General features: G+C 43.6%; 1 protein-coding gene across 1 annotated transcript in view; it reads right to left on the bottom strand.

Moving 5' to 3' along the window:
- The window catches only part of LOC126260051 (facilitated trehalose transporter Tret1-like), an 82,366-nt gene that overhangs the window by 16,011 nt on the left and 39,732 nt on the right, over positions 1–26,623 (bottom strand). Inside the window, exons 3-4 of the mRNA XM_049957240.1 lie at positions 20,292–20,693; positions 13,412–13,738 (exon numbers count right to left, since the gene is read on the bottom strand). Of these exons, the coding sequence (XP_049813197.1) occupies positions 13,412–13,738; positions 20,292–20,693 (729 nt within the window). The remainder of the gene's footprint in view (positions 1–13,411; positions 13,739–20,291; positions 20,694–26,623) is intronic.

The raw sequence follows: 26,623 nt of genomic DNA, 5'->3' as shown, positions 1-26,623 counted from the left end.
GGCAAGATAATTTTGGAAGGGAAATTGGTAAGGTGAAGTTATTTATGTGGGAGTTAGTGAAGTGAACCATGAGCACCATAAGGTTTGGTTATATGAAGATAGGATTATGGATACAAAATCAAAAAAGGATAACGCAGGAGGGGGTCTAATAATGAATTACAAATTAGGAAAGCAGTTAAATTTAAAAGAACCTGAGGAATTAACTACAACCAGGTGATAGAAAGAAAATAACAAGTTAATGAAAAATGAATTGGGAGATATTACACGGCAAGAAGCATTCGACAGAGCTCTGATGGACCTAAGTCGAAACAAGGACTCTGGAGAAGATATTATTCTCCTAGAAATATTGAGTTACTTGGGAGAATCGGCTATGACAAAAGTATTCCACCTGATGTACAAGATAGGGGGGAATAAGAATATGGGAACGCCAAAAACAGAAAAACATCACCAAGCTAATATGGTGTAGGAAAACTGTCGGCATTCAAAACAAGTTCCATTCGTTTCTGAATGGATAAATGCAGGTCTTATAAGGTTTTCAAGAGAATCTTATACCATTTTTCCTGAAAAATAATTGCAACTTCACATGACGATGCTGGAGGTGGAGAACGATCACGCACCCTTGTCCCCAAAGTATATCACAAAATCTCAATAATACTGAGATCTAATGACTGAGATGGCCACGAGAGATGCCATGATTCGTCCTCGTACTCACAAAACCAGTACTGGACGCTTTGATCTGAATGAAAAGGATGGGGGGGGGGGGGGAGGGGAAATGGCTGTCGCCGGCCTTGGTGGCCGAGAGGTTCTAGGCGCCTCAGTTTGGTACCGCGCAAATCCTGCGGTCGCAGGTTCGAATCCTCCCTCGGGCATGAATATGTGCGAAGTCCTTAGGTTAGTTACGTTTAAGTAGTAAGTTCTAGGGGACTGATGACCTCAGCAGTTAAGTCCCATAGTGCTCAGAACCATTTGAAGGGCTGTCGTCTTGGAACACAGCTTCAGCATTGGAGAACAAATATTGTACCATAGTACGGACGTGAACAGTCAAAATGATCACATGGTCCTTGGCAGTAACGTGACTTTGCAGGCTCATTGAATACCATGATATGGCTACCCAAATCATCATCCAACCTCCATCATGGTTCACTCTCGGAATATAAACTTAGCCAGAAGTTAGAAACAATGTGACATCAGATTGATCACATCAAATGGCATTCTTCCATTGCTCGACAGTCAAGGTTTTATAGTTTCGGCACCACGGTATCCTATTACGAACGTTTGATTCATTTATGAGTCGTTTTGGAATTCCATCTTTTCCTACAATTATGGGGCTAACGTCATGTTGTTTTGGTGCTGACGAAGTTCACTAAGGCGACATTAAGTTTTGCAGTGACTTTTGCAGCTGTTATCCTCTTATATTTCGACACAATCATTTCCAATGTACGTTCGTGACCATCACTCAACACACACTTTCTTCCGCGTTCTGACTTAGTAGAAGAGATTTTCCCGCTTTCCTTGTTTAGGGTGTAAATCTTCGGTGTAGTGCCTCTTGAAATACCAAACGCTTCGGTTACCTTGATTACGTATGCACCAACCATACGAGCACCAACAGTTTGATCACCTTCGAATGCACTGAGCTCCGACATAATGTACACACAACTAGACAGAAAACTGTTTTAACCATGGCTGATACTTGCAACGTATTTAGAACATCGTGCAAATGCAGTTACTGGTCAAATACAACAGCAAAAACTACAGGCTTGGGAGGCATTTGAATTTATGTTTAAACATGAATATCCAGCGGTATTTCCACATATCTGTCCATACTCTCTAGAAGACGCAGGTAAGGCATCCTCCGTTTTCAAGAAAAATACAATAATCCAAAATCAAAAGAAGGTACGTTCGACTGGTTTGAATATAACAGAGCTATCAGTTAATAAAGCCATGCTTGCAAAATACTGGCACAAGTTATTTATAGAACAATAGGAAAACAGATAGAAACCTACCTCGGGGAAGATTAGTTTGGATTTCGAAGAAAGGAAGGCATATGCGAGACACTCCAGGCCCTAAAACGTTTCTTGGAAGATACACGGAAGAAAGGGAAACCTATTTTATAGCTTTTGTAGATTTAGAGAAAACGTTTGATTACGTTGTCTAGAAAACACTCTTTGAAAAGAACGAAACACATGGAGCGTAAGTTTATGTACATACAACTTAAAAAGTTACAAGAGTCGAGAGACATTAAAGGGAAGGAGTGGTTGAGAAAGGAGCGAGACAGTTTTACAACCAATCATCGATGATATTCAATCTGTACGTTGAGAGAGCAATAAAAGAAACAAAGAATGAATTTGAGGAATGAATTAAAGTTCAGAGAAAAGAATTAAAAAGTCTTAGGTTTGCAGATGACATTGCAATTCTGTTAGAAACAGCAGAGGACTTGGAGGCGTGCTTGAATGGAATGGATAGTGTGTTGGAAAGAGGTTATAAGATGAATGTTAACGAAGGTGAAGAAAAGGGCAATGGAATGTAAACGATTTAAATGAGAAGCAGCTAAAGGAATTGGATTAGGGAAAGGGGCTCTAAAAGTAACAGATGAGTTTTACTGTTTGGACAGTGAAATAACTGACGATGCCCGTAATTGAGAGGATATGAAAAGATGTTCGGCTATAGTAAGAAAAATATTGTTCAAAGAGTAGAATTTTTCAATATCCAATACTATTTGAAACCTACGACGTCTCTTCTGAAGATAAGGTTGTAACCTTGTACGGAAGTTAAACGTAGACGGTAAATAGAGCAGACAAGAACCGAAATGTGATGCTACAGAATAATGATTAAGATTATATGGGTACATCGAATAACTAATTACGAGGTATTGAATGGAATTGTCGAAGGAAGAAATGTAATGCACAGGTTGATTGAAAGAAGGGATCTGTTGATAGGGCACATCTTGAGGAGCGAAATGGAGGGAAACGTCGTGATAGAAATTATAGAGGGATAAAAAGGGATGAAGACAGTAGCCGGCCGGAGTGGCCGAGCGGTTCTAGGCGCTACAGTCTGGAACCGCGCGCCCGCTACAGTCGGAGTTTCGAATCCTGCCTTGGGCATGGATGTGTGTGATGTCCTTAGGTTAGTTAGGTTTAAGTAGCTCTAAGTTCTAGGGGACTCATGACCTCCGATGTTAAGTCCCATAGTGCTCAGAGCCATTTGAACCATTTGAACCTTGTCTGCGCAGTAGCAATGGAAATACTCTAGACGGCAACGCTGTTAGAGCAGAACTACTACATCTACATCTACATCTCATTAATACTCCGCAAGCCACCCAACGGTGTGTGGCGGAGGGAACTTTACGTGTCACTGTCATTTCCTCCCTTTCCTGTTACAGTCGCGTATGGTTCGCGGGAAGAACGACTGCCGGAAAGCCTCCGTGCGCGCTCGAATCACTCTAATTTTATATTCGCGATCTCCTCTGGAGGTATAAGTAGGGGGAAGCAATATATTCAATACCTCAAACAGAAACGCATCCCCTAGAAACCTGGACAGCAAGCTACACCGCGATGCAGAGCGCCTGTCTTGCAGAGTCTGCCACTTGAGTTTGCTAAATATCTCCGTAACGCTATTACGCTTACCAAATAACCCTGTGACGAAACGCACCGCTCTTCTTTGGATCTTCTCTATCTCCTCTGTCAACCCTACCTGGTGCGGATCCCACACTGATGAGCAATACTCAAGTACAGGTCGGACGAGTGTTTTGGAAGCCACCTCCTTTGTTGATGGTCTACATTTTCTAAGGACTCTCCCAATGAATCTCAACCTGGCACCCGCCTTTATATGATTATTCAACTTCAAATCGTTCCGTACGCATACTCCCAGATATTTTACGGAAGTAACTGCTACCATTGTTTGTTCTGCTATCATGTAATCATACAATAAAGGATCCTTATTTCTATGTATTCGCAATACATTACGTTTGTCTATATGTTAAGGGTCAGTTGCCACTCCCTGCACCAAGTGCCTATCCACTGCAGATCTTCCTGCATTTCGCTGCAATTTTCTAATGCTGCAACTTCTCTGTATACTACAGCATCATCCTCAAAAAGCCGCATGGAACTTCCGACAGTATCTACTAGATCATTTATATATATTGTGAAAAGCAATGGTCCCACAACACTCCCCTGTGGCACGCCAGAGGCTACCTTAACGTCTGTAGACGTCTCTCCATTGAGAACAACATGCTGTGTTATGTTTACCAGAAACTCTTCAACCCAGCCACACAGCTTGTCTGATATTCCGTAGGCTCTTACTTTGTTTATCAGGCGACAGTGCGGAACTTTATCGAACGCCTTCCGGAAGTCAAGGAAAATAGCATCTACCTAGGAGCCTGTACCTATTATTTTCTGGGCCTCATGAACAAATAAAGCGAGTTGGGTCTCACGTGATCGATGTTTCCGGAACACACACTAAACACAGCCTTCCGAAATTTCTTCATCAAAGAAGACGAAGTAAGCACTCCTGAATTCTAATGAAGAACAGCTGCTGACATGAGTGACATAGAAGTAGATATCCGTGGAGTAGTGAAGCAATTTAAATCGCTTAACAAAAGCAAGTCTTCCGGTCCGATTGCATACCAGTTAAGATCCTTTCAGGCCATGCTGATACAATAGCTCCATACTTAACAACCATACACAACCGTTCGCTCGGCGAAAGATTCGTGCGGAAAGACTGGAAAGTCACGCCAATATTCGAGAACGGTTGCAGTAAAGGTCCACTAAATTATAGGTCCATATTACCGACGTCGATATGCAGCAATAGTCTGGACATATATTGTGTTCGAACGTTATGAATTATTTCGAAGCAAACGGTCTATTGACGCAAAGTCAACACGGATTCAGAAAACATCGTTCTTGTAATAGATTTCCAGAAGGCTTTTGGCAGTATACCACACAAGCGGCTGGAACTGAAATTGCGTGCTTACGTAATATCGTCTCAGGTGTGTGACTGGAGTCGTGAATTCCTGTCAGAGAAGCCACAGTTCGTAGTAACTGGTGGAAAGCCATCGAGCAATGCAGATGTGACTTCTGTCGTTTCCCACGGTAGTGCTATAGGCCCGTTGCTGTTCCTTATCTATATAAACGTTTTAGGAGACAATCTGAGCCGCCGTCTTAGGTTGTTTCCAGATGATGCTGTCGTTTATCGTCTATTAAAGTCATCAGAAGATCAAATCGAATTGTAAAACGATTTAGAAAAGACATCTGTTCGGCGCGAAAATTGGCAGTTGACCCTAAATAACGAAAAGTGTAAGATCATCCACATGAGTGCTACAAAGGAATCCGTTGAACGTCGGTTACACGATAAATCAGTTAGATCTAAAGGCCGTAAACTCAATTAAATATCTGGGAATTACAATGACTAACAACTTCATTTGGAAGGAACACACAGAAACTCTTGTGCGGAAGGCCAACGAAAGACTGCGTTTTATTTGCAGGACACTTAGAGAATGTAACAGATCTACTAAAGTGACTGCCTAGACTATACTTGTCCGTCCTCTTTTAGAATACTGCTGCGCGGCATGGGATCCTTACCAGATAGGATTGACGGAGAACACTGAGAAAGTTCAGAGAAGAGGAGCATGTTTTGTATTATTTCAAAATAGGGGAGAGAGTGTCACTGAAATGATACAGGATTTGGGGTGGACATCATTAAAACAAAGGCGTTTCTCGTTGCGGCAGAATCTTCTCACGAAATCTCAATCACCAACTTTCTCCTCGGAATGCGAAAATATATTGTTGACGCCGACTTACATAGGGAGAAACGATCATAATAAACTCAGAGTCGCAGGGGAAGATATAGGTGTCCGTTTTCTCCGCGCGTTGTACGAGATTGGAATAATAGGGAATTACTGTGAAGGTGGTTCGTTGAACCCTCTCCCAGGCTGATAAATGTGATTTGCAGAGTATCCATATAGATGTAGATGAAGCACGCATTTCTGGCAGTGTTTCGTATTTTAGTCCAACGCCTGTGTAGGGAAAAGCTATTACCATAAAGAAACCAAGATCAGCAAAAAAACATTTGGTATTGAGGAGTAGGAGTTGTTCCTTTAACAGGAAACGTAGAAAGTTACTCCGCAGATACAGATAAAGTCAAAGGAAAATCATTGGAAATAATGAACCCCAGAGGCAGAACAGTCGTTCTTCATGCCATGACACGAAGGCAGGAAATCTTCTCTGCCATCCTGAACACAATTGGCCAGAGAAATGTAAGTCATTACTCGCTTACAGAATTCAAGAGAGCCAACAATACATAAATACTGTCTAAGATTTTCGGAACATAATTTTGCATTCTATCTTACATTTCATCTTCAGAAAATGAATGAGTATCAATCATTGATGAGTAAAGGTGCCGGTTTTCTAACAGTATGGGGTAGTGAACGCCTCAGAAACAGAGACCATGAGTTTGAAGAGTCTATTCTAGTATTGTAACAGTTGTAACCAAAATGTTTCAGGTGTGGACGTGAGACAACTAGTAGTAATCGTGTTATGAGTCACCCGTTCACACTTTCCAGAATGTCCTGAAAACTTGAGCATTCCGCAAGAGAAAGTAGTTGAAGTAGTGTTACAGAAATAATCGCCCGTGACCGATGAATAAACGATTCAAAACCGCAATATTCGAAGGTTGAAACAAAGTGTTTTGGTGATAAAATAACAACATCTTGAGCAACGAATAAAAATGGTGGCAGTATACAAAATAAGTGTTTCATGGCATGTAACAAAACCTGAAACAAGATTACAGCACCAGTAATAATAACGAGTTGTATAATGTTTAATGCGTGTAAAATCAGTGCACAAAGTAACTACTAGCATTATGTGAGGCATAATGGAACGTGTCCTACAAGAACGCAGCTTTTCAAATGTTAGAATGAAATGAATTCTGAAAGACGATTTGAACCTTTAGGTCTATAAAATCCAATTTCACTAGAGCTAAATCTTATCGATCATGAAAAGTGCCGAGAATTTCCTCATTGGGCGCTTGAGAAAGAAAGATCGGGCGATTTCATAAAAAAAAAAAATAATAGTTGGTTGTTGTTTTGGGGAAGGAGACCAGACAGTGTGGTCATCGGTCTCATCGGATTAGGGAAGGAAGTCGGCCTTTCAGAGGAACCATCCCGGCATTTGCCTGGAGTGATTTAGGGAAATCACGGAAGACCTAAATCAGGATGGCTAGAGATGGGATTGAACCGTCGCCCTCCCGAATGCGAGTCCAGTGTCTAACCACTGCGCCACCTCGCTCGGTCAAATAATAATCACTGATGTAGTGCACTTTCTGTTGAACAGCTACTTGAACAAGAAAATTACGGAATTTGGTGAACAGAAAACCCTCGAGCCGTTGCAACCACAACGAATGACTGTGTGATGTGGTATTTGGGCTGAAGGCGTAAGTGGGACCTACGTCTTTTGAAGATGGTAGCGGAAAAGCATTAACAATGGACGGCAAACGCTACTCCAGTATATTAAGAGAGTTGTGATGCTTTTAACTGGATCGCATGAGCGCCGAAGAGGTTTGGTCTCAAGGTTCAAATGGTTCAAATGGCTCTGAGCACTATGGGACTTAACATCGGAGGTCATCAGTTCCCTAGAACTTAGAACTACTTAAACCTAACTAACCTAAGGACATCACACAACACCCAGTCATCACGAGGCAGAGAAAATCCCTGACCCCGCCGGGAATCGAACCCGGGAATCCGGGCGCAGGAAGCGGGAACGCTTCCACACGACCACGAGCTGCGGACTTGGTCTCAAGAAGATGACGCAAGCTGTTTCACTTGGACTGCAGCAATGGAATTGTTACGAGACCATACATCATCACAGGTAGCATACACTGCAATAACTTGTAAATTACTTACTTCATCAATAAATTTCAATGTTATCATGTACTCAAAAGTTGCGTACTTTATGAGACACCCTCTAATAAACAAAATTGCACTACGGCAGCACATAAAAAGGTATATCCTTTATTAACCCGAAGGTTGGTTTGAACACCAGCCATGGTGCTAAGGAAGGTAGGATGTCATTCCTTCCACTGAACTTTGAAGCGACCTGCCTACTCAGTTATTGGGGCATCTACATTCTTATGTGACCACCGAACCATGGCACGCCTCAGCATTTACCACACTGACAAATCATTGCGAGAAGTGAAAGAAGTGACTGGGGACAGATTAAGATCTTAAGACTGACTGGAAATCAAATCTTAGAGGTTTTGTATCCAAACTTCAGACGATAGCACATGAAGTACGAAACCATATATACATAACATAAAAATAAACACATTGTAATCTGCATAACCTCTTCGCTTTTCTGAAATACTGGTCAATATTGTGCATATGAGATCTGTTCTAAATTTGATTATCGCATTGAAGTTTCAGTCTGGATATGTGTCAGTTTGATTTATGGCATTTAACGTGCTCCTTGATTGATAAAGTTTCGTCACGTTACATAGTAAAAATTTCGAGATTTTATTATTTAATTTGTGCTTGGTTTGTGGAAACAAATGTCACCTATCTGATCAAAAGCATCCGGGCACCTATCTCATCTGTGCTCAGAATCTATCCTAGTTAAAAATAATCAATTCTGATTCATTTAGATGTGAAATAAACGATCTCTCAAGCCTTGAAAAACCGGGAATTGATTTTTAACACAGAGGGAAATTTTGCAGTTTTACCCAGAGAAGCCATTATGTTAACATAGATGTTATTTTTGTGCTTTGAGAAGCTATATGCTGTCCTTTCTCAGTAATTATGTGTTTCAAGTTAAATTTTCACAGGTAAATAAAAAACTCAAACACAAACCTTTATTATCTTTATGGATGTGAAAGACGTATTCATAGTTAAAATTCTCTTGAGAACTTTATTTCATTTACATTTCAGGTTAATTCGACATTAAGAAGTCACGTAAATGTTTTAACACTGTGAACAGTTTTTTCTATACGTCCAGTAAAGTGACTTTCGTTTCCTAGAAACGTGACTTAAACCCAAAATAAAGACAGCATATTATCATTACTTCGACTGTAAAATAAACCACGGGCACCTAATGCTTTCTGAAATTCATATACAGTAAATCTACGTTGTTGGTTAAATATAACAGTAAATTCAACGCAATTCGCAGAAGATCTGACGAGAAACTTCATATCATGTCCCTGATCGTTATTTCTGTACGGAGCCTCCTCTTAAACATGGAATGCCGAGAAAGAGAAAGCAGACCATCACTCATCCAACTCTGCCATCAGCTACAATAATAGTACCGTATGCAGAAAGCCTACCTGTTCCTATTCCTCTGAAACATGTGTCCCAGTGTCTGATGAAGACATGGAGGATGAATGCAAACAGCCGCCTCTCTTTCAAGCAAGATCCTGATTATACACAAGAAACGATCTCTCCCAGCGGGCCACATATAATATCTCGAGAAGAACTTAAAGATTTAAATCCGCGGGAGTTGTCAAATAGCAAGGCCGAACTTTTTGGCTCCAGACTTCAGCAGTGGAATCTCCTCGGAAAAATGTGAAAATTTCTGTATATAGACGTCGATAAAGAGACTCAACACCATTCTTTGAAGTGGAAAACATTCTTATTGCATACAGTGATGTACATAATCTGAGGGCATCTTTGTGAATGAAGCATAATCCCGAAGACTGGAGACTTTTCACTGACTCCTCTCAATTTAGCTTGAAATCTGTTTTGCCTCACAAAAGAAACACTTTCCCGTTTGTTCATGTAAAGTCACTGTCTACATACGAGGGTCACTCAAAAAGAAATGCACACTATTTTTTTTAAAAATCCATCTTTTATTCTACATATTTGAGAATTTTACAATGTATAGATAGATCCTTTAGGAACAATATTTTCATTTCTCCACATAATTTCCATCCCTCTCAACTGCCCTACGCTATCTTGGAACCAGCGCCTTTATACCCGCATGGTAAAATTCTGAACCAACCTGTTGGAACCACTGTTTGGCAGCGTCCACAAGGGAGTCATCATCTTCAAGCCTTGTTCCACGAAGAGAGCCTTTCAGTTTCCCAAAGAGATGATAGTCACATGGAGCCAGGTGAGGACTGTAAGGCGGGTGTTTCATTGTTGTCCATCCGAGTTTTGTGATCGCTTCCATGGTTTTTGGATTGACATGTGGCCGTGCATTGTCGTGCAACAGCAAAACATCCTACTTTTGCCGATGTAGTCAAACACGACGCAGTCGAGCTTGAATTTTCTTCAATGTCGTCACATATGCATCAGAATTCATGGTGGTTCCACTTGGCATGATGTCCACAAGCAAGAGTCCTTCGGAATCGTAAAACACCGTAGCCATAACTTTTCCAGCAGAAGGTGTGGTTATGAATTATTTTTTTCTTGGGTGTATTTGCATGATACCACTCCATTGATTGCCTCTTCGTCTCTGGTGAAAAATGATGGAGCCATGTTTCATCACCTGTCACAATTCTTCCAAGAAATTCATCTCCACCATTCTCGTACTGTTCCAAAAGTTCGCTGCATATCGTTTTTCTTGTTTCTTTGTGAGCCACTGTCAACATCCTGGAACCCACCTGGCACAAACCTTTTTTAAAGCCAACACTTTCAGTATTCTGCAACCACTTCCTTCCCCTATCCCAAGGTAGAGTGGCAATTCGTTCGCTGTGATGCGCTGTCAGCAGTCACTAATTCGTTAACTCTCTGCACATTGTCTGGGGCGTGTGCAGTGTGAGGCCTGCCGCTGCGAGGACAATCCTCAATATTGCTGCGCCAGCTTTCATCACGTAACCTGCTTGCCCACTGACTAACTGTACTGCGATCGACAGCAGCATCTCCATATACCTTTTGCAACCTCTTGTGGATGTTTCCCACTGTCTCGTTTTCACAGCACAGGAATTCTATGACAGCACGTTGCTTCTGACGAACGTCAAGTGTAGCAGCCAAAACATGCTGTGACGGCGCCACTCACGGGAACAGGTTGAACTAAGTTTGAAAACAAGCGGTAAGGATGTATCTACACACTGCAAAACTTTCACACATGCAGAATGAAAACTGTATTTTTACAAAAATAGTGTGAATTTCTCTTGGAATGACCCCCGTATAAACACGAGCTGCGAAAATTTAAAATTGTTCCTGGGAAAGTAAATTATAAAGTACATCAATGGCAGATATGTGGCGAACTAGAGGTTTTTGCTATCATTGTCGGAATACAGTTAGGATACACCAAATATTGCTGCTTGCTTTGCGAGTGAGACAGTAGCGATAGGAAATTACACCATGTACGAAGTACCTGGCCTGAAACGAAAATGATAGAGGCTGGAAAAAAAAGAGTATGCAGTACACTTTTATTTCCATCCACACATGAAGCTAGGAATTTTGAAGAATTTAGAGAAAGCTTTGAATCTTTTTAGCGATGCTAAGATCATAGACACACTCTTCGTTGTATTGCAGATTCGAGAACTGTTTAAGGCGGAAACATTTTGTAGCTTCAATGAAAGGAAAGAGAAAGTAGTTTCCGAGGCCTTCGAACATGTCTACAGGTTTTTGGGAAATCAAACAGCTGAAAATTAGGATGTATATACTAATAAATTATTAAGGAAATAGACCCACCAAGGGCCAGGTCGCAACATGTCATTCAGGATCCATTTTTTGGTCTCACATTTCGACTTCTTTGCAGCCGTTTGGGGCGCTGTGCGTGACGAGCACGGAGAGCCCTTTCGTGAAAACCTTTCAGCAATATAAATAAGGTGTCAGGGCAAGTGGAACTCATGTGTACTCACATACGGCTGTTGGAATGTTACGAGAGGGGCCGCAGAAGAAGATTACGAATCACTAAAAACAGGAGCGCTCAAGCGAATAATTACGCAGATAAGGCCACAAAGGGAGACATTTCATACATATATATATATATATATATATATATATATATATATATATATATATATATATATATATATATATATAATATCTTTGACCTAAGAGCTAACAAAAAATTCCTCGCGCCATATTCTTATTTTTTGATCTGAATTTGGTTTTAATTGTCTATATTTGTAAAGAATAGAGGCAACTCTGAATTTTTTAAAGAACAGTGATTAGGGGACATTAATATGTGGTGTGTTCCACGAGGTATCTGGATATCTGTGAATGACTGGCAGTGCATTATTCAAGAAGAGACAAAACCAGAGAAGTTAGTGATGTAGGGCACTGAGCTCTAGAGTGAGGTCGACCCATCCCAAAGGTGTTCATTGGCTTAACGTCTGGACCCTCGACAGGTGAGTCCATTTCAAGAATTTACTGCCCACAAACCATTGCCTCACAGATGCTGTTTTATAGCAGGGGATGCAGTGTTACTCTGATACAATCATCGTCTCCTAACTGTTCCTCTACTGCACGCTGAACACAATGTTGTATAATGTATAAATATCCTTCTCCATTTAGTTTTTTCACAGTCACTAGAAAAGGAAAACGGCGTAACATCACCTCCTCCATGCATCACTATTGCCACTACACGTGATGGCAGGTAGCCTTCTCCAGGCATTTGTCAATCCCAAACCCTTCGGACTGCCACAGGGGATTTCTTGATTTAGAACACCAAATCGCTCGTTTCCATTCCTTCACTGTCCATTGGCGTCGCATTTTATACCACTTTAAATTCCGCTTAGCACTGACTACACAAATGAGTTGGTCGTGGGGAGCCGCTCGACCGTTGTACTCCATTCTTTTCATATCCCAAAACTCACGAGTGATTCCCTCCGCTGATTCCTGGAGATTTTTTAATATCCATCCTCCACAGCTCTTGACAGGGCCGAGACTTGTCCCTTCGCGTTTCGATTTAATAATCACATCACCAATAATCGACTGTGTCAGCACTGGAAGAGTGGACTTGTCTCTGATAGATTTATTTATTCAAGAAACATCCAATGAGTAGTCAAGTTTCTATGTTACTGAACCCTTCTGACCTCCCCCGTCTGCTGTCTACTGCTTCTTTACAACCAACACAACACTCTCTGCCTCTTTTTATACTGGCACCCTTTATGTTAGTGGGTGTGCCGCTCCTGACATCTAGTGGCCAATTCCGGATTCCACAGGCGCGACCGGACGCTTCTCATCAGATAGTGTATGTTCGTATGAATAGAAGAAAAATAAACAAATTGCGTACTGCATTAGTCAGAATTATTCTCCACTGTTTTTTAAATACATCGTAATACTGTGCATGTCAAATTTTATTCAAATTCTTAATATCGAATTAAACTTTCCTTTAGGACATGTGGCAGTTAGACTCGACAGGCTACATAATATATAATTTCGATATATTATTACATAATGCATACTTGATTCATGGAAACAAATATATACGAGAGTATTCGAGATGAGTAGATGAGAAGATAAATGTTTGCTTACGTAGTATAGAATGAGCGCTGTCAATGGTAACCAGAAGAGGCTGTCGACGGTTCCTTTATTGCCGAAATCCATCAAGTAGAAGTACGTTCCCAGTGCTGCCACAGCTACAGCGCAGCCTCCGAACGAGAAGAGTACGAGGGGTCTCCTGCCCACTCGATCCACGAGGAGGACTCCGAGGATGCCGAAGGCGACCTGGACTGCGGAGAGGATGATGGCCGACACGCTGGCGTCTAGTGAGCTGCCGGTGGTCTGGAAGATCTGCGTCGAGTACACGCCTATGGTGACGCTGCCTCCGAACACCAGTACGATCACATAAGTAATCGACAGCTGTCATAAGGAAAGAACAGTCTCGCTTTACTGACAGGAGGATAAATTTAGCTGATCAATATTCAGCAGGAACATAGAAGTTTTCAAGACACAAAGGCATTAAAGACGTTAGGTGTCTTTTGGCACTGATCTATATCAATGAGACAAGTTCTAAATTTGTGCCCGAATGGGATTCGGACATGCAACTCCCGCTTGTTAGGCAGATGGACTGACCACTACGACATACGGACGCAGTGGTCACCACAACCGAACGGACTACTCTGGCACGCCTCCTGTCAGACGCAAATTCTCATCTGATACCACTTTCTACTGATGTAACACCCCTGCTCGTTAGTCTCATTACGTGTGGCATTTCGCCAGTTCCTGTAAGAGCTTGACGTGCATCTGGACTGAAGGTATCATTGGCCGTCTTCACCTTAACTATGTACATGTGATGTCTGCTCTTTTGGACATGTCCAAAAGAACATATACCAGTTTCATCCTACATCCAATATGAATCAAGCCACAAAGGAATTAAAGACATCAGCATTGATTTATGTGAATGAGGCAAATTGAAAAATGTTGACGGACTTAGATTCGAACCCAGATCTTCTGATTACTAGGCAGATGAGCTGAAGAGCATACCATCCGGATACAGTGGTCACCATAACCCCAAGGACCACCTTAGCCCACCTCCGGTCAGACCGATATTTTCAGCTTATATCACACACTACTGACGCAGTGCCTCTGCTCAGTAGGCGTCGATTTATAGCAACGGGACAAGTAGAAAAATCTGAAAGAAGAGACGCAACATATATATAATTAAGGTTAAGACAGCCAATGGTTCCTTCAGGGCAGGTGTACACCAAGCTCGAACTCACACATGGATCGGCGAGAAATCGCGAGTAAAGAGGCTAATGAGCAGGGGCACTATGTTAGTAGTGCGTTGTATCAGTTGAGAATTTGGATCTAACGGGAGATGTGGTAGGGTAGTCCATGCAGTTGTGATGACCACTGCCTCTAGATGGCGTAGTCAACAGCGCATCTATCTAGTAAGCATGAGACCTTGGTTCGAATTCGTGTCTAGGACAAATTTTCAACTTTTTCCATTGATATACATCAATGTCCATAGGCAGATAATGTCTTCAGTTCCTTTGTGCGTTGTTTCATAGTGGCTGCAGGATCAAATTTGTGTCTGTTATTTCAGATATGTCCTAAAGAACAGATGAAATATATATATATATATATATATATATATATATATATATATATATATATATACTCCTGGAAATGGAAAAAAGAACACATTGACACCGGTGTGTCAGACCCACCATACTTGCTCCGGACACTGCGAGAGGGCTGTACAAGCAATGATCACACGCACGGCACAGCGGACACACCAGGAACCGCGGTGTTGGCCGTCGAACGGCGCTAGCTGCGCAGCATTTGTGCATCACCGCCGTCAGTGTCAGCCAGTTTGCCGTGGCATACGGAGCTCCATCGCAGTCTTTAACACTGGTAGCATGCCGCGACAGCGTGGTCGTGAACCGTATGTGCAGTTGACGGACTTTGAGCGAGGGCGTATAGTGGGCATGCGGGAGGCCGGGTGGACGTACCGCCGAATTGCTCAACACGTGGGGCGTGAGGTCTCCACAGTACATCGATGTTGTCGCCAGTGGTGAGCGGAAGGTGCACGTGCCCGTCGACCTGGGACCGGACCGCAGCGACGCACGGATGCACGCCAAGACCGTAGGATCCTACGCAGTGCCGTGGGGGACCGCACCGCCACTTCACAGCAAATTAGGGACACTGTTGCTCCTGGGGCATCGGCGAGGACCATTCGCAACCGTCTCCATGAAGCTGGGCTACGGTCCCGCACACCGTTAGGCCGTCTTCCGCTCACGCCCCAACATCGTGCAGCCCGCCTCCAGTGGTGTCGCGACAGGCGTGAATGGAGGGACGAATGGAGACGTGTCGTCTTCAGCGATGAGAGTCGCTTCTGCCTTGGTGCCAATGATGGTCGTATGCGTGTTTGGCGCCGTGCAGGTGAGCGCCACAATCAGGACTGCATACGACCGAGGCACACAGGGCCAACACCCGGCATCATGGTGTGGGGAGCGATCTCCTACACTGGCCGTACACCACTGGTGATCGTCGAGGGGACACTGAATAGTGCACGGTACATCCAAACCGTCATCGAACCCATCGTTCTACCATTCCTAGACCGGCAAGGGAACTTGCTGTTCCAACAGGACAATGCACGTCCGCATGTATCCCGTGCCACCCAACGTGCTCTAGAAGGTGTAAGTCAACTACCCTGGGCAGCAAGATCTCCGGATCTGTCCCCCATTGAGCATGTTTGGGACTGGATGAAGCGTCGTCTCACGCGGTCTGCTCGTCCAGCACGAACGCTGGTCCAACTGAGGCGCCAGGTGGAAATGGCATGGCAAGCCGTTCCACAGGACTACATCCAGCATCTCTACGATCGTCTCCATGGGAGAATAGCAGCCTGCATTGCTGCGAAAGGTGGATATACACTGTACTAGTGCCGACATTGTGCATGCTCTGTTGCCTGTGTCTATGTGCCTGTGGTTCTGTCAGTGTGATCATGTATCTGACCCCAGGAATGTGTCAATAAAGTTTCCCCTTCCTGGGACAATGAATTCACGGTGTTCTTATTTCAATTTCCAGGAGTATATATATATATATATATATATATATATATATATATATATATATATATATATATATATATATATATATATATATAAGTTAAGTTTCCTGTTTGTGGTTCCTCGTCATATTGTGAAGCAACTTTCAGTGAATAAAACTGACGTTTCAGCCGCAATTGCAGTGTCCTCCCTTTGGGTCTGCTGGTGTACTTTGCTGCCCAGTCTTTGATTGGTTTCCTCTGATTGGGATCTGAAGTTGGCTGTTGCCCCTTACAGTACGTGCCGTAATCAACAGCGATAGGCGAGTTGTGTTTGCATTTCTGTTTTCATCAGGTGGGACATGGCACTATTGTGAGCGATAACAGACAACAAAATATCCTCCCATCTTCCACCAGAGGAGGTCAGTAATGTGAAAGATTTTAGAATTGTGACGTGATGCCGTGCTCAGTAGAGGAGCCGTGATGAAATGCAATGGAACCCAGACGATAAAGTACGCTAGTATACCAACAAAAATGCTGCCGAAAAAATAGCCATAAGGTCTGTTTAGCTGACCGACATTTGTTTCACGATATGAAGCGACACTATACCCAGAAAATATTTATGTTCATTGTCTCCGGCCGCAGAAACCTACGCGGTTATATTCAATACAAAGACCGGTTTAAGCTGCTGACTACACTCTGACGCAAGTTCTTTTCAGTACCAGACTCCATACTGAAAGTTTAGGCTTAGAAACACAGGGATGGCACTTACGTCAGTTAATAGTCAACATCTCACTAGATACATTAAAATGTGGACTGTATGAACCCACAATAAAAGAACGTCTTTCAGAAACATTTTAGATCGTGGCTATGAAATCAAATATAACAGTAAGTTTATCGAAAGATGCTGAGACCAATGACCAGTATCAGAAAATTCATGACAGTTATGTTCACACACCTAATGTTAATGGTTACTAACGTAATGATGACGAAAGACGAGAAAAGGGGAAATTAAGGAGAGAAGCCATTTACGTAAAATCCCATTACCGGAAACTTAAAAGAGATTACTAATATGGAATAACGGCAAAAATGTACGGCATCCACCACCAACAGCAGAGGTGTATAAACTTCCGTACAGTTGCGGATAAGTGTAAACTCAGCCCAAATTATTATGGAGCCATCGCCAGCTTGCACAGATCCTTGTTGACACTTTGGGTCCTTGGCTTCGTAGGGTATGCGCCACACTAGAATTCTACCTCATGTCGTACGAGCTCAAATTTGAGCAGGCCATAGTTTCCCAGTCATCTATGATCGAAACGACATGGTCACAAACGAAGAAGAGGCGCTGCGGGCGGTGCCGTTCTGTCAGTAAAGCCACTCGTGTCGGTCGTCTGCTGCCATTGCGCATTAACGTCAATTTGCGCCACACTCTCCTAACGGATACGTCCGCCGTACGTCCGTCATGAGTTTCTGCGGTTGTTTCACACAGTGTTGTTCTTCTGTTAGTACTAACATCTCTACATAAACACCGCTCCTCTCGATCTTTAAGTCAAGGCCGTCGGCAACCACCTTGTCAGTGGTGAGAGGTAATGCCTGAAATCTTGTAATCTCAGCACACTCTTGACACTGTGATTCTCGGAATTCTGAATTCCATAAGGATTTCCGAAATGGAGTGTCCCATGTGTCTAACCCCAACTACAATTCCACGTTCAAAGTCTGTTAATTCCTATTATGTGGCCATAATCACGTCGGAAACCTTTTCACTGAATGCCTGAGTACCAATGACAGTTACGTCACAGCAGTGTACGTTTATATCTAGTGTACGCGATACTGTCACCATCTGTATAAAGGGTGTTACAAAAAGGTACGGCCAAACTTTCAGGAAACATTCCTCACACACAAATAAAGAAAAGATGTTACGTGGACATGCGTCCGGGAACGCTTAATTTCCATGTCAGAGCTCATTCTAGATTCGTCAGTGTGTACTGTACTTCCTCGATTCACCGCCAGTTGGCCCAATTAAAGGAAGGGAATGTTGACTTCGGTGCTTGTGTTGACATGAGACTCATTGCTCTACAGTACTAGCATCAAGCACATCAGTACATATCCTCAACAGGTTAGTAGTGGTTTTGCAGTCAGTGCAATGTTTACAAATGCGGAGTTGGCAGATGCCCATTTGATGTATGGATTAGCACGGGGCAATAGCCGTCGCGCGGTACGTTTGTATCGAGACAGATTTCCAGAACGAAGGTGTCCCGACAGGAAGACGTTCGAAGCAATTCATCGGCGTCTTAGGGAGCACGGAACATTCCAGCCTATTACTCGCGACTGGGGAAGTCCTAGAACGACGAGGACACCTGCAATGGACGAGGCAATTCTTCGTGCAGTTGACGATAACCCTAATGTCAGCGTCAGAGAAGTTGCTGCTGTACAGGGTAACGTTGAGCACGTCACTGTATGGAGAGTGCTACGGGAGAACCAGTTGTTTCCGTACCATGTACAGCGTGTGCAGGCACTATCAGCAGCTGATTTGCCTCCACGGGTACACTTCTGCGAATGGTTCATCCAACAATGTGTCAATCCCCATTTAAGTGCAAATGTTCTCTTTACGGATGAGGTTTCATTCCAACGTGATCAAATTGTAAATTTTCACAATCAACATGTGTAGGCTGACGAGAATCCGCACGAAATTGTGCAATCACGTCATCAACACAGATTTTCTGTGAACGGTTGGGTAGGCATTGTTGGTGATGTCTTGATTGGGCCCCATGTTCTTCCACCTACGCTCAATGGAGCACGTTATCATGATTTCATACGGGATACTCTACCTGTGCTGCTAGATCATGTGCCTTTACAAGTACGACACAACATGTGGTTCATGCACGATGGAGCTCCTGCACGTTTCAGACGAAGTGTTCGTACGCTTCTCAACAACAGATTCGGTGACCGATGGATTGGTAGAGGCGGACCAATTCCATGGGCCTCAACGCTCTCCTGACCTCAACCCTCTTGACTTTCATTTATGGGGGCATTTGAAAGATCTTGTCTACGCAACCCCGGTACCAAATGTAGAGACTCTTCGTGCTCGTATTGTGGACGGCTGTGATACAATACGTCATTCTCCAGGGCTGCATCAGCGCATCCGGGATTCCATGCGACGGAGGGTGGATGCATGTATCCTCGCTAACGGAGGACATTTTGAACATTTCCAGTAACAAAGTGTTTGAAGTCACGCGGGTACTTTCTGTTGCTGTGTGTTTTCATTCCATGATTAATGTGATTTGAAGAGAAGTAATAAAATAAGATATAACATGGGAAGTAAGCGTTTCCGGACCCATGTTCACATAACATATTATCTTTCTTTGTGTGTGAGGAGTGTTTCCTGAAAGTTTGGCCGTACCTTTTTTGTAACACCCTGTATATGCATATCTCTCCCCTCGGCGTAGTTGTGATCAGGAAGAGAAAGGTGTTAAGTTAGATAAAGTGTGGACTTCAATTTAGCGTCAACAGAATGAGAATCTATTATTTTTATTACAGGATGACAGTCGATTATTTTTATTCGAGAACGAAAGTGCCAACCTGGGATAATCTAGCAATCGCCATCAAGCGACGAATAATGGTGACCTGTGTGCAGCTCTATGAATGCGGGACCCATCGAGTCCGTGATAAAATTGCCGTTTTACTTCCATGGTTCCCGCAGTCGGATATGAAAAGTCAGAGAATACTCGTAGTCTAATGTATGGACCACCTCCTCTCAGACCGGAGGTTTTAACTGAAGTAAACACCGGCCGTGACCACCAATATTGCATGGACATATAAAATGATTACGACTGCCTGAGAAGTAGGAGAAGACACTCGTGCAACCCGAGAGCTAACGCCTCTAAAGATGATAGTTGTTGACATAAAGCGGCTATGTTAACTTACCAAGAAGGCCCTCCGCGCGCCGCCGTTCCTCCGCAGTTCCAGAAAGGCGTCCGCGGCGCTGATCTCGTTCTTGGTGCGCTCTTCTAAGGCCCTCTGGATGGCCTCCAACTCGCCTATTACCTCTTTATTCGAGCTTTTCCCATGCAACCGCATCAGGGCCTGCGCTGCCTCCTGCGAGCGGTGTTTGGCAACCAAGAAGTACGGACTCTCCGGCATCCACCAGAACGACGCCACAAACACGATGGGGCCGGCCATCATGAACTGCGTCACGCCGTCGAATGGTGCATAGGAAGCCACAATCATCATCAGGAAGGCGCCTACACCGGCCATCAGCGGACCAAGCGAGACCAGTAACCCTCTGATGTGGTCCTGTGCTATCTCCACCACATAGAGAGGAAACACCTGTGGGAAAACCGTAAAACGTTTTCAATTTTAGCTTTACATACATTCTTAAATTGTGTCTCTTAAACAGATGAATATCATTTATTTAATACTGAAAATACAGAGAGAAATAAAAATTAATATTAGTAGTTCTTACTTTTTCTTTAAACAATTAGTGTTTCGAATGTTTGATTCGAACTATTCTCGCTGTTGACGACAACGACCGATGTGATGTCGTTCGTTAGTCACGCGAGCACACTGCCGCCTGAGAGATCGATCTTCCGGATGCGATTCTCTATACAAACGGAACAGAAGAACGGCTGTGCTAGCCAAAGAGTACACAGGCAGTCGCAGTACTTGCGCTCGCCGAGAGGCGCCGCTAGACCACTTCTTGTGTAGCAGTAGTATAGTGCAGTTGTGCCAGTCTACAGTTCGTAGCCAGCGCCGATGTTAGTCATCGTATGCAGCTCAGTCATTGATGCCACCAAGTCCTTGTAGCCCAGTTGTAAGTTTCCGTAATAGCACTACAGTAAAGTCAACAGTACTAAGTTGGCAGTTATAAAAAATTCTACGTTCTGTCGTGTCGACAACCAACTTAGTCTTCAAATTCACTGGATTCAACATTCAAGATTACAAGAGATTAACTGGTCACTGCAAGACTTGTGACTTGTAAATTATCTCATTGTACAGACGCTTAGTCTAGTCGCGTCTTCTATAATTGTCAACCAACAGATCATGGACTGCAACAAAGGTAAGTAAGAAATACTTTCTTATTTTGTACTATTGCTAATTAATTCTGTTTTTCTGTTGTAGCTGCCAAGTCTTGGCATAGCTGAACCCACGTTTCCGTCTCCTTGGCTACCTCATATTTGCTACCTCATGTTGATGGACTCGCTTATGGTCGAAGACCGAGAGCCATCAACCGGAATAGCGATGTGGTGATCATATGGGGCATTCCGTGCACTGAGAATCAAATCACAATCACATAAAGAATATCTGAAAAAATAGACAACGTTTTGCTTTATAATTAATCACAGGTGCTGACTATGGTTTTAGTGTTCGGTAACATGGAGTGATCTGACAAACTAGTGACTTTAATCTGTATTCCTCGCTGAAAATAGGCTGAAATGTGACCCCATCATCCCTTCATTATTGATTCCTATTATTCTTTTAACACATCATCTGATGATGGTGTCGTACGCCATAAGTGCACGACCACATTGTGGTTAAATGAAGTAGGAGAAATTTCTGCCCTGAAAACGGGTAACACAATTTTTGAACACAACGCAACAGAAACAACCAGCACAGAATGGCCTTGTGGATACAAACATTATGTTTAGCCGTACTTCATATATTTCTAGATCTATTGCCTGATGCATCGAAAAATGTTCTGGGTAGGCTCGAAGTAAGAGATTGAATTCAAATCATGGGCTTTATTAAAAATTACTTTTGGGTGAACGAAATTTGAACTGTTTAACAAGCAATGTTCATAAATACTGCTGTCCCTTACGAAATGAAGACTTGACAATAATGTAACAGACTAAATGATCCGTATCGGGCTTGCCTCTATGGCAACAAAGGAATGGATTTTATAAATCTGAGCGTGATCCAACATGCTGCAGCAGAGATAAGCGTTGCTGAGGACAAAGAACGAAAGAGAAAGTAGCTGTTACTGATAACCCAGAGACTCGCGGGGCTGATAAACTTATTATTTCATTAACCGATTTCCACAGGACAGGAAAAAAAAAAGTTCAAATATGTGTGAAATCTTATGGGACTTAACTGCTATGGTCATCAGTCCCTAAGCTTACACACTACTTAACGTAAATTATCCTAAGGACAAACACACACACCCATGCCCGCGGGAGGACTCGAACCTCCGCCGGGACCAGCCGCACAGTCCATGACGGCAGCGCTTTAGAACACTCGGGTAAACAGGACAAGAATTGAGCGAGAGAAAAACGGATATGAGCTACAGTTACTGAAGCAAGAGAACGAGCATACTGGTCAACCTAAAACAGGGTGGTGGAAAGAATTTGGTTTAGTGGCAAAAATTTCAGCAATTCTGAAAGATTCAGGTACAAGGCATTGTGAATGCAAACAATCCCCGATGGCGACCTATCTGGCAGTACGCCAGTAAGCAGTTCATTCCGTCTGATAGTCATTGTCTCGTGGTACAGCTGCACGGGGTGACCCCACCGGCCCACCGGGTGTGCAACATGTCCAGACTATAGCTCGTCCCGATTTCCACTGTCTACCGTTCCTCCTCTACATTCACACGAGAGGGTGCACGTGTTACGTTCCGGCCAAGCTTCCGGGCACAACACAACCGCGCAATCGGCTCGAGTCGAAAAGCAAGCCCTATGGATCCCTTGCTCATCAGTTTTAAAGGACAATTTTTCTAGAAAGATCTACCCCGAATTTGCAGCAACCAACGGAAACACCCGTCCTCGGATTTGGCGCGTACGACTGTTCCACCTACACGCCCCAAGCCAAGAACACGGAGGGCTGAGGTCATCTGACGCAATTTATCTCCTTGTTCTTCGATTTCTCCATCTCCCCCCCCCCCCCAACTATTGCCTTGTGCATTTCAAATCTTCAGATCTCCGTTTCGAAGCTCGCAGAAAATTCACTTCTTCCATCACGCACAGAACTATGACAGAAAAATCTCGTGGGACGTGATCTCTCAGCTCTCACAGACACTTTTCCCCAGCCGTGTGCAAACGCTTTCGACAAATGCTCTCGCAAGACACTCAGACACTTACAGAAATTACTGATAAATATCTGTCAGACACTATCTATCAGCGAAAATTCTCTCCTAGTGTAAACAATTCCACGAGTATTTTGTGAGAGTACGAAACTGTCTGGGAGCGATAAACTCTGACGTGTATCTCAGCCCTCAGAGGCTATGACGATACCGTCAACATAAAAATTTATTATTGGGAGTGTAACAGCAGTAGTTGGGGCGTCGCTACAGACAACCGCGCTTGCAGGCCATGCGGAGGACGTGCCGACCGGGGTGTGCTGTCGTTAGCGCGTGGCCAGTGTTGCAGCGGCGGTTGACGTCAGGGGCGGCGCACGACCGCTGAGGCGGCAGGGCGTTCCCCCAACGGCACGTCTGCTGCACTGCTTAGCGGCGACCACGTATATCGCCACATTGCTCGCTGGGACGCACTAGGTCGCTCTAGCCGCCAGCACCGGTGTCTGCCCAGAGGAGCAGAGGCTGGGTGTAGGGAGGCAGGTCGCCCAGAGTGGTGGCAGAAGAGCGGCTGCACGTCTTCAGGCTCCTACTGTAGGCCGGCCAGCAGGAGGCCCCCTCGACAAAAGGCACTACGGGGGAGGGCGAGGGAGGGGGGGGGGGGAACACTGCAAGTGCCAGAAACCGATTACCCAGAAATCAGAAATTTCTCTCAGTGTAATAGGGGTCAAAATAGGCGAATATATCTCGCCTTATTCGTAGATAGTCGATCGTTTCTGAGAAAATGTAGTCGCCTTTTAGCGAGTAAATGTGCCAAGCGACGTGGTGACACAAGGCTAGCGCTGCCCCGTGATAATTTTATGCCACGTGTGAAACACTCGTTTATTTATTTTACTTTTTTTTCATTTATCTACCCATGTCATAGGCCATTACTACACGAATGTTTTCCATTGTATATTGAAATAACGTTGTCCTTATTCATCTGCTAATTGTACGTCAGGTGAATGAATTAAAAAATAAAAATAATGAATGAGAAAATTATTTTACATTGCTTATGGTGACATTCCTGTAGTGTATTTTGATTCACAATGAACTGCAAGCGCCAGTTATTGGAAAAGTGATCCGCTATTCGTGGTTTGCCGCGAAATTATTGACAACGCGTGAAATATTCAGCAATGTTAACGACGTTTCCTCCTCGAGTGAGATTAATACAAAGAAATGTCTCAGTGGGAAACCTGCCTACGTGCAAAGCTCGTTTTATTCGGAATTTGTATGTTTCGAATGTTTCTATGATCGGTATCATCCAAGGAAATGGTCTAGACCTTCCTCAATAATTACATAAAAATAAAACACTATAATTAATAAGACAATTCATATTAAAATGAAATATAACAATATGAGAATTTAAGAACATTGTAACCCCTGAAAGTACCATAAACACACATGTTATATAACAAATATACGTCATTTATTTTGAAATCCAGTTATAAACATTACAAATAAATATAACGTCCTTCTACTCTCTAGGTTCATAAGAAACATTCGTATAGTAACCTTCCATGGATATAGGTAGATATATGTTAAGAAAAGAAAAAAAAACTTGGTTTTCGAACACGGGGTGTAAAAACAAAAAACTGCAACACTAGCCACCACTTGGTCTCAATCTATACTACTGGCCACTGAAATTGCTATGTCCGCAGCTCGTGGTCGTGCGGTAGCGTTCTCGCTTCCCACGCCCGGGTTCGATTCACGGCGGGGTCAGGGATTTTCTCTGCCTCGTGATGACTGGGTGTTGTGTGATGTCCTTAGGTTAGTTAGGTTTAAGTGGTTCTAAGTTCTAGGGGACTGATGACCATAGCTGTTAAGTCTCATAGTCCTCAGAGCCATTTGAGCCATTTTTTTTGAAATTGCTACACCACGAATATGACATGCTAAAGACGCGAAGTTTAACGGACAGGAAGAAGATGCTGTGGAATGCAAATGATTAGGTTTTCAGAGCTTTCATACAAGGTTGGCGCCAGTGGCGACACCTACAACGTGCTGACATGAGGAAAGTTTCCAACCGATTTCTCATACACAAACAGTGGTTGACCGGCGTTGCCTGGTGAAACGTTGTTGTGATGCCTTGTGTAAGGAGGAGAACTGCGTACCATCACGTTTCCGACTTTGATAAAGGTCGGATTGTAGCCTGTCGCGATTGTGGTTTATCATATCGAGATAATGCTGCTCACGTTGGTCTAGATCCAATGACTGTTAGCAGAATATAGATTCGGTTGGTTCAGGAGGGTAATACGGAACGCCGTGATAGATCCCAACGGCCTCGTATCACTAGCAGTCGACATGACAGGCATCTTATCCGCATGGCTGTAACGGATCGTGCAGCCACCTCTCCATCCCTGAGTCAACATATGGGGATGTTTGCAAGACAACAATCATCTCCACGAACAGTTCGATGACGTTTGCAGCAGCATGGACTATCAGCTCGGAGACCATGGCTGCAGTTACCCTTGACGCTGCATCGCAGACAGGAGCGCCTGCAATGGTGTACTGAACGATGAACCTGGGTGCACGAATGGCAAAATGTCATTTTTTCGGATGAATCCAGGCTCTGTTTACAGCATCACGATGGTCAAATCCGTGTTTGGCAACATCGCGGTGAACGCATATTGGAAGCGTGTATACGTCATCGCCATACTGGCGTATCACCCGGCGTGATGGTATGGGATGCCATTGGTTACACGTCTCGGTCACCTCTTGTTCGCATTGATGGCACTTTGAACAGTTGACGTTACGTTTCAGATGTGTTACGACCCATGGCTCTACCCTTCATTCGATCCCTGCGAAACCCTACATTTCAGCAGGATAATGCACGACCGTATGTTGCAGGCCCCGTACGGGCCTTTCTAGATACAGAAAATGTTCTACTGCTGTCCTGGCCAGCACATTCTCCAGATCTCTCACCAACTGAAATCGTCTGGTCAATGGTGAACGAGCAACTGGCTCGTCACAATACGCCAGTCACTACTCTGGATGTACTGTGGTGTCGTGTTGTAGCTGCATGGGTAGCTGTACCTGTACACGCAATCCAAGCTCTGTTTGACTCAATGCTCATGCGTATCAAGGCCGTTATTACGGCCAAAGGTAGTTGTACTGGGTACTGATTTCTCAGGATCTATGCACACAAACTGCGTGAAAATGTAATCACATGTCAGTTCTAGTATAATTGTCCAATGAATACCTGTTTATCATCTGC

Source organism: Schistocerca nitens, chromosome 5 (genome assembly GCF_023898315.1).
Source record: "Schistocerca nitens isolate TAMUIC-IGC-003100 chromosome 5, iqSchNite1.1, whole genome shotgun sequence".
Classification (NCBI taxonomy): domain Eukaryota; kingdom Metazoa; phylum Arthropoda; class Insecta; order Orthoptera; family Acrididae; genus Schistocerca; species Schistocerca nitens.
The sequence above is the reverse complement of the archived record's forward strand: the minus strand, read 5'-3'. Positions and strand labels throughout refer to the sequence as shown.